This window comes from Melanotaenia boesemani, chromosome 12 (assembly GCF_017639745.1).
Source record: "Melanotaenia boesemani isolate fMelBoe1 chromosome 12, fMelBoe1.pri, whole genome shotgun sequence".
Taxonomy (NCBI): domain Eukaryota; kingdom Metazoa; phylum Chordata; class Actinopteri; order Atheriniformes; family Melanotaeniidae; genus Melanotaenia; species Melanotaenia boesemani.
Genome location: NC_055693.1, coordinates 17,602,752 through 17,616,560, shown reverse-complemented (window position 1 = coordinate 17,616,560; position 13,809 = coordinate 17,602,752). Strand labels below are relative to the sequence as shown.

The window sequence follows — 13,809 nt, the reverse complement described above, 5'->3', positions numbered from 1 at the left end:
AAAAAGGGAAAGTGTGTCTTGTTATTATTATTTACATTCAATATTTTTCAGATTCTTTGCAAAATATCATTGTTACATATTTGCTTTAACTTTAAAAGTATTTTAAAATTTATTCAAATTAAAACAATGATTGAGAAATTTAATTAGAATCTATAACATTTAAGACATTGCTTTGTGCATTAAAATCTGCAACAATTTACCTTCATCCTACATTTATCAGGTTATATTTCATAATTGGTTTACAAAACTAAAAACTACATACAAGCCTTTTTAAATATTAAAGTATGGTTAACATAAACAGCTGTATTTCATATTATTACCACTTTGTTTTCTTACTTAAATACCGCTTCCTTTTGCAAAGCACCAAAAAGAAGATGAATAAAAATTCATCCGTACAAAGCATTGCATGGCAATATTACTTTATACATTTTTGAGGGGGCATGAACTAAAGTGAACCTAAAGCATTTTATTACCCGCTGTTTCATTAGTAATCTTATATACAATGAACGAGATTGTAAATATCTCTCTGAAATATAGGTATGTAAATATTAGTAAAGAAATTCTGTTCTCTAAACAGCTTTATGTTTCCTAGACGCCAGGTGTTACAGCCATATATGTTCTCTTTGCTAAGCTGCCCCGCCCCATCGGGCCTGTGATGGGTCAAGCAACTCAATTTCCTTACATCCCTGATCCGTTCAATCAGCCAGCCACTCAACCACAAGCCTCATTCATCTCACTTTGTGACAAATGACCATTTTGGCAACATTTGAATTAAGAGAGATTTGCCTCCACCCTCCCCCTCCTGCCTTTCTGTCCAATCACTCAGGCCACCTGAATTTACACCATATTAGCACCACTTTTGCCTTTCTCCAAATCTGTCATGCAACATCCTTTATTGTATCAAGCTCTTTGTGGATGGACAGTTTTGGTGCTCTGCTTGGTGTTAATTATAAGGCTGAAACCTCTCGCTGTGATTCGACTCTCATGAAGAGTAGAACCCATGTGTTTACATCTGCTCTGTAAGTGATTAAATGCTCATTGAATCTGAATGAAAGCGTCTATGTAATATCTGCAGGGGGTTGATAAAAAGTGGCCATATTGGGCAGTCATGCCTTGATGAAGATTAGGAAGATCAAAGAGCTTTTATAGAACAGATTATAGTGTGCTTTGAGCAAAATAAATTACACAGTGTTTCAACAGAAATCCTTTATTCGTTATATATATATATATATATATATATATATATATATACATATAAAATTATATCACCTGTAATTGAAAAGAATAAACATTACCATTTTCAAATGTTTCCTTATTTTTAACTGACTATTGTTTTAAATTTCATCACCCAGGGCTGTATTTATGTCAGCTTCTGTAGAGAAAGAAGCATTCCCATCCAGTTCAGGGAGAAAGGTCAGTTATCTCATGGATCACAGCCTTTCAAATTTACTCTCATTGCTGTGAATGATGCACATCCATTGCACAATACATTTGCCAGACACCACTCTTGCATGGTCTTATCACAGCATCTGACTGCAAGACAGAGAACTCGATAGTTTTATTGGTGTGGTTTACCTCCTTTCACAGTCAATGCCCATTGTAGATTAAGGTATGATATATTTAAAATGGCTGATAATGGAGGGGGAGGCTAAACGGTTGGATGAAAATCCAATTTTACCACACAATCAACAGAGACAAGTCTGAGTTTGGTTTACATTAACTTGATGCGATGTGGTCACAACACCAAAGTGATTAAATGTCAAGCAGTGATTGCTTCTTGAATGCTTTTTGGGTGAATTTCAGGCTCACAAATCCTGAGAAAGGCTCAAAATGAAGCCACAGACAATATAAGCCGGTGAATAGATAATTCAATGCGAAGACTCAAATATTCAATAGTAACAAAACATATTAAATAAGCAGTGATATAAAGGCACTGAAGAAAAGGCTTATATTCGTTCTCTGAGCTTCAACAATGTAAACGGCGATCACATAATAAGCAACCCGGTGATGTGCATGACTGGTTTTTGGAAATTGCTTGAAAAGACATAACCTGTGGGCAATTAAACCTGAAATTCATTAATTCTACGTGACATTGTAATTACCAACCTCTGATGAGCAAAATGGTACTGCCTTAGGTGATGTAGGTTTGGTTTTAATCACAGAGGCTCTATACGTTAGAGAGCTTTCTTTAAAATCATGTGGCATGTGGCTTTCAGGCACAAGCTGTCACTCTCAATATTCGGACTGAAGGACTGTCACTGTACAATACTGTCTTCAAGGTATTATCTTAAGCAGCATTACAATCATCATTTTTGTTTTCCTTCATTTAAAGCACTGGTGTCCTTATATTACATAACACAGATATATATTTTCATTAGAAATCTTATAAAAAACCATTTTGTTTGTCATTATAAGACTTGTTTTATTTACAGCAAAATCTAAATGAACCTGTATTTTTTTTTTACTGAAGAGCAGCTAAACTTCTTAGCTACTTTTTGTCCTCATGCTACTCTTTTTTTTGCCTTGTAGTCTTTGGCAGCCCCCTTGAATGCTGAAAAGGTTTGAATTGTGGCTCACTGACAGAAAAGAGCCACTTCACTCTTTTCACTGAGACCCCTGTCTGCACTTCAAGTAATATGGTAGCACCTGCAGGTCAAAGTTTGAAGTGCGCCTAACTTTTGATGTCAGTTTCCATCATGTTGTATTTCATGAAGAAATTTTAAAATGTACTTTTAGAGGAAACAATTTTCCAGTCTTCAACAGTTTTGTAGCTTATATTATTCAGACCCAGTGTAATCTGGTCACTTTGCAGTAAAATGGTAGAATAAAACTTTATTCGGTAGCTATGACAGTAAATATTGGGCGCACAATCCATCGGTGGCACTAAATTTGTGGCAATTTTTGTAGGAAGCTATCTCTCACTGAGCTCATAATGTCAGCTAAAGGTTTACATATAGAGCTTTTCCCTGCTACCCCACAATGGCCAAAAAAAAAAAAAAAAATTATACATCTTTTACCACAGATTTGTTGATTTTTATTTCAGCAACGAGACGTATATTGCTTGATGTCTCAAAGAAGGGTTTAATAAATTAAACTGATCATGCACAAGTTGTGTACAAAAACATTACAGTACAAAATTAATCTCACAAAGGATGCTGTTTATAACACAATAAAAATGTCAGGAAAATACACCAGTGTTTACGAATTATGAGGACAAGCTCATTTAACTAAGAACTGCAGCTGATTTACAAACATTTGACGGGATAAAAAAATACAGTATTGTAAAAATTACCCCAGAAAAATTAGTAGCTTATTTTTACATCAGCTATACAAAGTTTCACAGAAATAACTGCACAGCAGGCAGCTGGGAATGTGGACAGTGTCTACTTCAGATAAACAAAAGCAAAAATCACAATGCTACACAATCTTGACACATGCTGGGTTACCACTACATAGCAACTAAGACCTCGCACCATGCAGGCTGGTCTGTCAGCTTCTGAAATGCCCCGACAAAAATGGGGAGATATAAAATATGTACAGGTGTAAGGTTCATCATTCCACCCAGTACAGTGGGTGGACAGATGTTAGGTCAGCACTAGTCTATACACAAGGCATTTTAAAAAATTATCAACCAGTGTAATACAAACAGTTGTTTAAGTCTTTAGATGAAAGAATTGTTAGAGAACTGGTCTACAAAAGCCCTGATGATGGTTTAGAAGAGCACGTCTTCATTTTTAATGAGCACCTCCACCACTTGTCTCTGGTAACGGATGTCATTCAGTGCTGTTATGGCGTCTTGGTTGGGTGCACGCATGAGAGTGGGTCCAAAGACGATGCCGAGGTTCTCTGCAGTCATCAGGTTGAACGTCTCATTCTGCGTCACTCTGCACAGTATGTTACCATCAGAAAAATACACACAATCTTGCAATGAAAGAGATTTAATACATCATGGAATTATTTTCTGGTGAAGCATTGGTATTATATTTTAGTTTTCTTTTTCTTTTTATTTTCATTAAACTGAAGCACTTCCTAGAAACTAATGTCTGAAAATACAGCAAAGAGTTTAAGATAATTTACTTCATACTGTCCCCTAGTTCTTAAAAATTTTGTCTGATCTCACCTTTTTAAATGAGCCATGAGGTACTTGAGAGTTTCCCTGTGTGATGGTGGCAGAAGCGCCAGTGCCTCACGGAAAGCTTCCAGCTTCTTCTCTGGGTCTGTGAGCTCTGGTAAACATAAAGGAAGAAGCATGAAAAGATTACTGAATGGGCCCTCAGGGCATCGGCTCTGGGTCTCCAAATGTAATCTGAACCCAAACCAGAGCTTTTATTCAAAACTATTAGGAAGTCAAAAATAAAAACACAAAACAAACAAACAAACAAAAAAAAAAACACTAAGGAAAGACTAAAGGGACACAAAACAACAACAAAATCAACACAAAAAGACCACAAAAATGGCAAACAACTGGAACGAGATACAACACAACTAGAGAAAACTAAATAAATAAATAATCACACACATGAAAATAGACAAATGAGGCATTAAATGATTGTGAAGACATATGAAAAAATGACCAAATGATACAAAATTACTAGAAAGAAAAACAAACGTGAAAGATGTTTTCAGGAAGATACAAAATAACCACAAAAACAAAACAGCACCATAAAGATAAACTAAATTTTCATAGAGGCCCATAATGACTGTAGCTGCGAAGTAACTGCAAAGATAGACAAAGAAACCAAAAGTACAACAAAAAGACAAGAAAAGAACAACAAACAGAATAAAAACCACAGTCTGTAATCAATGTAGTTACTTCCTGTGGTGCACAAAGACAGTGGTCTCTGAGAGGGGAGAAAATGGATGAGGTTGGTCCATTTATTTATCTATTTTCCAAATTTAGAAAAACATTTGGATAAGGTGTACATTCAGGTCCTGTGATGAACTGTTAGTAGAATTCAGCTGTGTTTCCATATTTTAATTCCCCAGCTCGGGTTATGCTGTGTAAATAACCAAAGCAGCAAACAGAGCAGCCTATTGAAGGGGCATAAATTCAGCTCCCCATTTACATGATTATACCGAAAGAGATACTGACACACTTTTAGTCACATGTATGTTTTTTATACCAGAATGTGTCATACATGTGTTTTTTCACCATGCAGAACTTCACTTTTAGTCATTTTTAGATATGAGGTGACTACACTTACCAAGTTTAAAACTGTAATGTTGTTTTGCATTATATTCTTAAATTGTAAGATATACTAAATATGTGTGCCACGTGTTGTTCTCACAGAGTTCCCCACACAGCAGAAAGACAATCATGGTAGATTAATTGGTCACTCTAAATTCTTCTTAGGAATGAGTGTAAGCGTGAGTGGTTCATGTTTTTGTCTCCGTGTTGGCTCAGTGATAGACTGGTGACATGACCCTGAATTGGAACAATCAATATAGAAAATGGACGGATGGACATATACTGTCATCCAAGAGAACCACAATTCATGTCTCATCTGACCCAATATTGTCAGTTGTAGCTGGTTAGAGTTAGGCTTTTAAAAAGTTAAGCTTACATAGCAACAACAATACAGTCAAGGTTTGTTTTCCTACGTCAGGTAGTAAAAAACCTCTTTATAATTTAAATGCTTTTTTCAGACAGTACCATGTTTGGAGAAGTGAATGTACATATTAAAGGTTTTCTAATGGGACTGGGCTGTTTTGTTTTTATTCCCACCCTCTTCTGATAAGTAAAGATGAATCAAAAAGAAATATAACTGGATGAATAACTGTAGGTAATGGAAATGTTTTATTAATCGCCAGAGAGAAATAATTGTAATGTTTGTAATTAGAGTCATAACCACATAAAGAACAGTCATCAGTGACTGCCAGTAAACACATTTTTTTTTTCCCATTGATTTATGTTTATGACGTACTTGCAGCATCAATGAACCTTGGGTAAGAATCGTATGAGATGACAGGAACTGGCAAATCCCTGAGGTACAGTTTCAGTGCACTGGTGATGATATTGATGTCTTCATAGGCATTTACTGAGATGTCTGTCTTCTCGCCATCTGCAGAGATGTGAGATAAAATAAGGGAGACAAGAGGAAGTGAGTGAGACTTTTCACCAAAGACATCACACTTCAGTATGTTTGCGTCACAGAGTGAACTGAAGAATGAAGAGACTGCGTTATGGAGGTGGAACTCTAGCTCTATATTTTTGCAAAGCAACAGCTATCATCCCCCTGGCCTGTTTAATTCTGACTTTTCCTTGGTTATGCATGCTTTTCAGAGGAGGCCGTGGCCTACTTGTGCAGGCAGACTTAACATCACAGCGCTGTGAGCTGGAATGACACTCTGTCATGGATGATCTCCCTTATGCGGATCTGGCTCAGAGTTCAGTCCACTGCTGCAAGGTTTTTCATACAGTTAAAATTCAGACTGCACTGGGCCAAGACAGGTTTATTCCCACTAAGTCGACTACTGAATCCCAACACAGCCACATTTAAGGCAGTGAGAGTACATCCATGGTTTGTAACCCCTGAGGTTCCCCCCTGTCTGTCCACAAAGTGAAATCCTCCATGAGGGGGAGATGTCAGTACGGGATCTACTTTCCCAGAAAGGCATTAATCCTCCACAAATGTGTCAATTTTTGATTAATCTGAAGGCCTCTGTGTCTCCTGTGGATATACGGTGCAAGCATGCAATGACTTCTGGTGTCAGCAATCTATGAAACAGAATACAAACCTTTGTCAAACCCCATCTTGACTTCTTCCACTGAATCACTAAATCCAGATATTCTGTACAGGCCCTCTGACTTCAGTCCTTGAGGGGAAAACATGAAATAAACAACTTTCAGCTATGTAAAAACAGTCAAAAGTAATTCAGAAAAACTCACCTGCATGTAAGTAATTCAGGAAATACTACTGAATTTACATAAGATATTAAGCATAAAATGTCCACAGTGTCACACAATGGAAAAACATGAGCTGATGCAAATGGTTTTCTGCATCACTGGTCAAAATAATGAAGACATAAATCAAACTTAGCTACAGCTGTACATTAGAGGGAAGACAATGAGGGAGCCACGAGTTTCCTACATAGCTGAATGATCTAACTGAAATGCAATCAGCTAAGGCAGCAGGAAACAGAGTAATGTATTCCTCATTACACATTTACAATTACCAACAATCTCACCGGTTCTCTCAGTCACCCCTCCCAAAGAAAAGTAGTTGCTCAGTCAATAATTGAATCAGACTTTCAACACCCCAACCAAAGTTGTACATGTTGCAAAACCCTCAATATAAAATTCAAATGAATTGTCATAAGCCATTGACCGATGTGGAAACACTTTAAAATTTCTTTTGGAAAATATCAGCAAGAAATTTTAAAGTGAAAACATTTCAAGCTTTTGAATGAGTTATTTTAACGATATGTACATTCAGCATTAAACTTAATATTTTTACTACCCATTGCTAAAATAATGTGATGAAATAAGATTTTCACTTAGTTTGTCATCCCCATTCATTACATTTTCCCAAAACGTCTAAAAGGGAATGCTGGAGCTGACTGGAGCTCATCAAACAGTGAAAAGAAATTTTTATTTCTGGATTCAAAGTGAATTGAAATAAACATTCACTGCATTTGTTTCAGGAACCATTATTCCTGTTTTCTTCCATGCATGTAAAACAAACAAAATGAACAGGAACTAACCTCTGGATTCGATTTCTCGTATGCACATATCCACCACCATGGGTCGGGCTGTATTATAAGCTTTCACCAAGGTTGTCAGGTCACAGCTGTACACCTTACGGATGTGTCTCAGGTTTGGCTTGCAGTCATTGGCTACCAGAGCTGAGCACTCTTTGTGCACATTCAAACCGCAATCTACAGTGAGACACACACAGAAGGTTTAGTTCAAAGATGTAAAGGAGCCATGATGTAGGTTTTATATTTGAACAATATAATTAGTCAGCAACTAAATTAATTCTTGCTTTTCATTTTATCTAGCAACTAAGAGGGACTGCACACATTCAACAACAAGTTTGCTTGTCCTCATGTGTGCTTTGGCTTTTAGAGGAGTGTTAATCCCTCTGATCAATATCTGCCCCTGACATGTCACATAACCCTGGAGAGATATTCTTTTGTGCTACACATAGAATTGCAGTCACTTTGAGTGTCAAATAGATCCAAATTCAATTCCGGATGGCTATTTATTAATGAAAAGTCAACCAAAAAGTCAAGTATGAAAAAAAAAAGGAGCCCAGTTGAGGACACTGACATACAGGAGCATGCGGTCTGATGTTTAATCTGATGTAACCATGAAAGAAAATGTTTCATTAGCACATCAATCATTATCTCAGCATAAAATGCCCACGTTGTGTTTTGTGGAAAAGCTTGTTTCAGGGCAGGATTCACCTTGTTGGGAAATGAGGGGTCCATTGAGAGCAGATGCAGAGAATGACTGCAGCTCTGCTTTCTAACAGAGACGCATGTAGGGAATTACAGGAACAGGGAAAAGGCTGGTGCCCGTAGGAGGGACAGTCAGCGCTGCTGTGCGCCCTATTCTTTTCCAAATCCAAGTTCACACTCAGTGGTTGTGGAAGCAGCAAATGAGGCGCTGCGGGCTACAGAAGACCTAGTTTCCCAGACTAAAATGGGGCAGCCATTTAAGCTCCTAGATCTTATGAGCTGTCTCCAATTTCTGAGAGCTGTTTTGTTTGACGATTGCCATACAGTTTTTGACTCCAAAACATGGCAAAGAAATATATATATATATGACATATGTATAAAGCTATGTTTCCTGAGGATATCCGCCTATATTTTAATTGAAATTGGCCCCTGCTGGAAAAATTTATGCAGTCTGGATTTATATTCATTGATGCAGAAATGTAATTACCTTAAGAGATGATTCTCTTAAAGACATGAGACAGGCAGTAATAGTGAAAGGCATGTCATCAGATACAAGCCCGCTGAGAGCTCGTCGTCAGTGTGAGCACATTGATGGCTCTGGGTCCCAGGTGGAATGGGGAAGCCCGAGGGACACCAGGGGCCAAAAGAGAGTGGATGCTTACTGCACCAACGGCCCCATCTCCATCGCTATGGTGAGGATGCTGTAGCTCTGTTTTGTGAGGATGTTTTATGGTGGCTGATGGCTCTGATCAGCACATTATTTCAAGTCTAGGAACTGAAACTGTTTTCTTTCTGATCAGAATTGAAAACAAAATTTGCTTTAGCATTTTTCATTATTTCCTATGAAATGTTTTAGTTAAATTGGGGTTGAGGTGTGTGACCCATCTCCATGGTTGAAGCCAGCTGAATTTTAATGTGTGTGGAAACAGAGCTCCTTCCCCACACTCCCAGCCCTGCTCCTCATTAAAGAGACATGCCAGCTTTGTTTTCCTTCGTGGGCATGATGGGATGAGGCTGTGTGGGGGGTGCACTCTGATGAGGAAATGTGCCACAACAAGCACAAGCAGAGGCTGGCTCTCTGGCACACGGCCAAAACCAGTTCACACATACAAAAAGAAAAGGGGGTGGAAGAACATTTTTTGGTATGCAAATGTGAGCATCGTGTGAGACTTTGCTGCCCTAGATTTTACTGGCTGGAGTTCAGTCTGAGGAAATGGTGGCATGTATATACAGCTGATGAAAATTGGCTTTTACCATGTGCCTTTTTTCTGGTTTGCTGTCAGCTCTCAAAAGTTAGATGTTAATAATTGATATCTGAGCTCCCACAGATTTAGATGACACACTTTGTTGCATCAATAAAACATCAAAGACACACATCAGATTGCATTATAGTGCTATTCTGGTGTGTGAAAAGGAATTCTTACAAGAAGTAAAGTGAAATTGAATAACTGACAAGCAAAACAGGAAATACACTGTAACCATCATCCTTACAGTAACAGGCCTGAGTGTATTTATATGTAATTTTTGTCTCCAGAACAGAATAAAAAACATTGGGTGATTGATGAACACACTAGGGAGCCGATAACACAATGCGCCTATGAAAATGACGAGAACTGAGCTTTAAAACGCATCAACTGTGTTTGGCTCATTGTGTATTTTCAGGCTTAGAATGGTACAAATGTTCATCCGTCAAATCATCAGAGTGGAAAAACAGAAAGCCTTTGTTACTGCTTTAATGATGACGGGATGTGAAGCCCTGAGTTACAGTATCTCTTAGGAAGACATTTCGCTTGAAAAAGTAGCACAGACAGCCCTCAGAAACTCATTCTGTTATATGTTTTACTCTAACTCACTGAAGATAAAAGTGGGCCAAATGTAAGGCTTTTCCATCATGTAACATATCTATGACATCACAGCTATAGAGCCCCCATTTCATTCTATTCATTCTGTTGTGCAGCCCATAATCCTCAACTACTCTTGAGGTTTTAGATTAAAATTCAGTAATCCAGCTCCAGATGCAGTGTAAGCCAAGTAACCCATATAGAGAAATGCTCACTTTATACAGCCCTGGGGTAACAAAGGAATGATGTAAGGTGTTCAAGCAGTTTATATAAGAGCGTATTAATGCTGAGAACAAGTCATACCTGCACATTTAACCCCCTGGGCCATCAGTCCCCACATGAATCTGGCACAGTGTTCACACCAGTGAGGCCCCCGAAAGGTGTGGACCTAAAGCAAGGAAGACAGTGGCAGATATTAGTTATGAAATGTAATAAAACAAGAAGGAGAAAAAAGTTGCACTTGTTTCTTTGGCCTGGTGGAAGACCTGCAGGTACAGGCGTGTTGAATGACAAAGTGAAGCAGTATGGCTGTGGATCGCTGCTATCGTAGTTCAGTCAGTTGTGAGACTTCACTACAAAAAAGGTGCGATTTGTTGTGAGAATTTCAGTGGAAACGATGGAGGAATGGATGCTCCCACACTCCAGCGGGTGACAACAGCTCAGCCAATCAGGGAACCCCCTGAACTGAATGAGAGCAAACCACAACTCTCCCAGCATTCTAGCACTGAGTTAATTAAAGATACAAAAGGAAAACTGTTTTGGATCTAACAGCTCATTTATGGCATGAAAAATACTGTACAAGTGTTATTCTGATTTTCCAATTATCCAGAGAGATGACATCTATAGTAATTTTTTCACATCCCCAGAATCAATAGATTTTATTTTTATTATATAAAATATTATTTAATTTAATTAGCTAAACTGCCAAATTGCTACTTTTTCCAAGTCAGAAGCTCAAAGAGCTAATTTAGTGACACAGTTTTGATGTGCTGTACATTTATTGCTATTAACTAATTAAAATATCATCATAACTTTGATTTCACACAAATTATAAACACTGCTTTGGTTACAGTCTTAAAGGCTGAAATGCAACATTCAGCAAATTAAGAGAACAAAGCAGCAGAAAACAGTGAGCATCAGCACATTGAAAGGCTGCACAGTAATAATTCTCTTCCTGCTTTGATCCCATTTATCAGTCAAAGTAGGAAGCAAACTAAAAAAAAAACAGTCCTCCACTGTTTTCCCTCTCCAGCAGCGTAATCTCCCCATCTGGTGCTCTAACTAACAGCAGTAGTCCACAGCCCAACCAGTAGATTTTCTTTTGATAAACCCTCACTGGACAGACGAAAACAGCTTTGTTTTTCATCCCCACTCTCCCATTTAGTACCACTCACCCCTCCCCTTCTATCTCCCACAAGGGGGGTAAGAGAATCAGCCCTCCGGCCACATATCATGACAGAAAACCACAATTCTGGATATTCATCAGCTGACAAGTGTTCTTAAAGTTGATTCAGTCTCACCTTAAAGTTGTGGACTTTCTCAGATTTGGGCGTCCAGTCGCTTTCCTTTAGTGAGGCTCTGCGAACCAATGAGGTGAGCTGTGAGTAAGCTAACAGTTTAAGTGGTTGCCAAAAAGTGGCTGAAGGTTTCTGTGGCCCCATCCTCATTCCCAGAGCTGCCGCCAAAATATCCTCCTGATTGGCCTCTCGCTTGGCCTTTTGCACCAAGGGCTTCTCTTTCTTTTGAACGTCGTAGGACTCTCTGGATGGCATTGTGGACCTGCAGTCTCCCACACGAGATGAGGATGAGAACCAGATGGAAACGTCCCAAAAAATGACAGTTTAACTCCTTGATGTTCAGGGCAAGTATAAGTTAAACAAAATTACTTGCATTGTCCCAATTAAAAAGACTGTAGCATCACTGAATAAAGATTGTACATTTGAATTATATGAAAGAATCTTTAAATAATTTAAAAGACTCTAAAAGGAGCGAGAGAAAAAAAAAAGATTGCTCCTTAATCTTCTCACAGCAGTGACAGTAGATCAAGTGGCAACTCTGTGATAGGAATGCCAGGTTTTATTCTAAAGAGGTGCAGCCTTGGGTGCTCATGTGGTTCTCTGGGAACGTAATTGCAGATGAGATGAGTGGTTGAGCTAATCCTCTCCTCCCTGTGCAGAGTTGATATTCTCCCTGGAACAGAGACAGCGCACTGTGTGTGGATGCTGTCAGGGCGGGCAGAGGGAGGGGGAGGAGTATGGGGGTGGACCCTGTAGTAACGGCAGCAGATTAAATGGATCCCACCAGCCAATCACAGCATGGATACACCAGCTTTGTAGTAGCCCCCACCCCGCCCCCACATAGCCGTCAGATATCCAAGCAGGGGAGCCTGGGTTGGATAAAATGAGAGTGGGATGGTAATGAGCAATGAATGAGTCATGCATCCAGAGTGGGCTTCTGCCTGGAGAACTTGCGACAGCAGTGGGCCGTTAGAGAGGGGAGCTATTTTCAAAATCACGTTGCCACAGTAACTGGTCACGACTGGGGCCACAAATAGACAAACAACACAAAAGAGACAAACATCAAACCTAAACTAAACAGGACTTTCATGAATGCATGTCGTCATAGGAAGTTATACAAATACAACCAGCTCTGCTCTTTTGGATTCAAATGAGCCAGACTATGAAATTGATAAAGAATAAAACAAATAAAATAAAATAAAATAAAAATAAAAATTAACCCGTTTTATACACCAGTGTTCTGCTTGCACTCTTTTAATAGTGTGTTTCCTGCACCATGAGGTGTATGCATGAGCAATAACAATGTTAACACCCCCACATAGGTGTCAGTGCAGTATAACGTTAATGCCACAGCATTACAAATCTTGAATATTTTGGTGAGGCACATCAGTATTCACTGTGTGCTGCTCATTCTAACCCTTTACATTATGATAAAATATACAATAAAGAATTAAACAGCATGTGTCTGTACCAGGGATGCGATCTGGCAGCTGGGATCCTTTTCTTTCTTTGCAGTCTTTGTCTGAATGTTCATTTCCTTGAGGTATACACTGATGTAAGCCTGCATGCAAATGAAGTATCAAATATAGCATCATGATGGCAGTGAAAGGATAGAAAGGATATGCAGCCTGCTTGTGTTATTCACACTGCAACGCAAATGTGATTATTCTCCCACGTCCTAGACTCTAATTCAGGCTCAGTATTCACCTTTTACAGCAGAAGGGGAAGTGAATGTACAGACTGGAGGCTCAGCAATCAATGGTTGTTAAAGCTCTTGCTGCTCCCACCTCACTGAAAGGGAATCAGAAAAAAACCAAACCAGCAGAGAGGAGCAGAAAAGGATGCTTTGAAGATCACTGTGCTTACGTAGAATGGCATCACAAACTGTGGTGCCTGACAGGGACAGGCTTCAAACATGAAAGATGGGACAGTGTACTTCCAGTGTAGCTACTCTCTCATGCACAGTGGCAGTCTTATGCACAGGAGGGTATCTGAAAGTGATGTAGATAAAACACAGTAAGAGCCAGTTCATCCTCTCAGACCTGAAA

General features: G+C 38.9%; 1 protein-coding gene across 1 annotated transcript; it reads right to left on the bottom strand.

Moving 5' to 3' along the window:
- Positions 1–3,061: 3,061 nt before the first annotated feature.
- On the bottom strand, positions 3,062–12,450 carry chn1 (chimerin 1). Its single transcript, XM_042002718.1, has 7 exons — positions 11,765–12,450; positions 10,548–10,632; positions 7,705–7,878; positions 6,739–6,816; positions 5,925–6,062; positions 4,121–4,226; positions 3,062–3,884 (listed from the first exon to the last, which is right to left on the bottom strand). Exons 1-7 carry the CDS (start codon positions 12,014–12,016, stop codon positions 3,713–3,715), a joined length of 1,005 nt encoding a protein of 334 aa, XP_041858652.1. The 5' UTR covers positions 12,017–12,450; the 3' UTR covers positions 3,062–3,712.
- Between the last annotated feature and the right edge of the window lie 1,359 nt (positions 12,451–13,809).

Excerpts from the sequence above, each read along its gene's own strand:
- chn1 (XM_042002718.1), bottom strand. The coding sequence starts at position 12,016 with ATGCCATCCAGAGAGTCCTACGACGTTCAAAAGAAAGAGAAGCCCTTG. Across the intron at positions 6,063-6,738 it reads CAAGATGGGGTTTGACAAAG|ATGGCGAGAAGACAGACATC; the intron begins GTTTGTATTCTG and ends ACATCTCTGCAG. Across the intron at positions 3,885-4,120 it reads CTCATGGCTCATTTAAAAAG|AGTGACGCAGAATGAGACGT; the intron begins GTGAGATCAGAC and ends CATACTGTGCAG.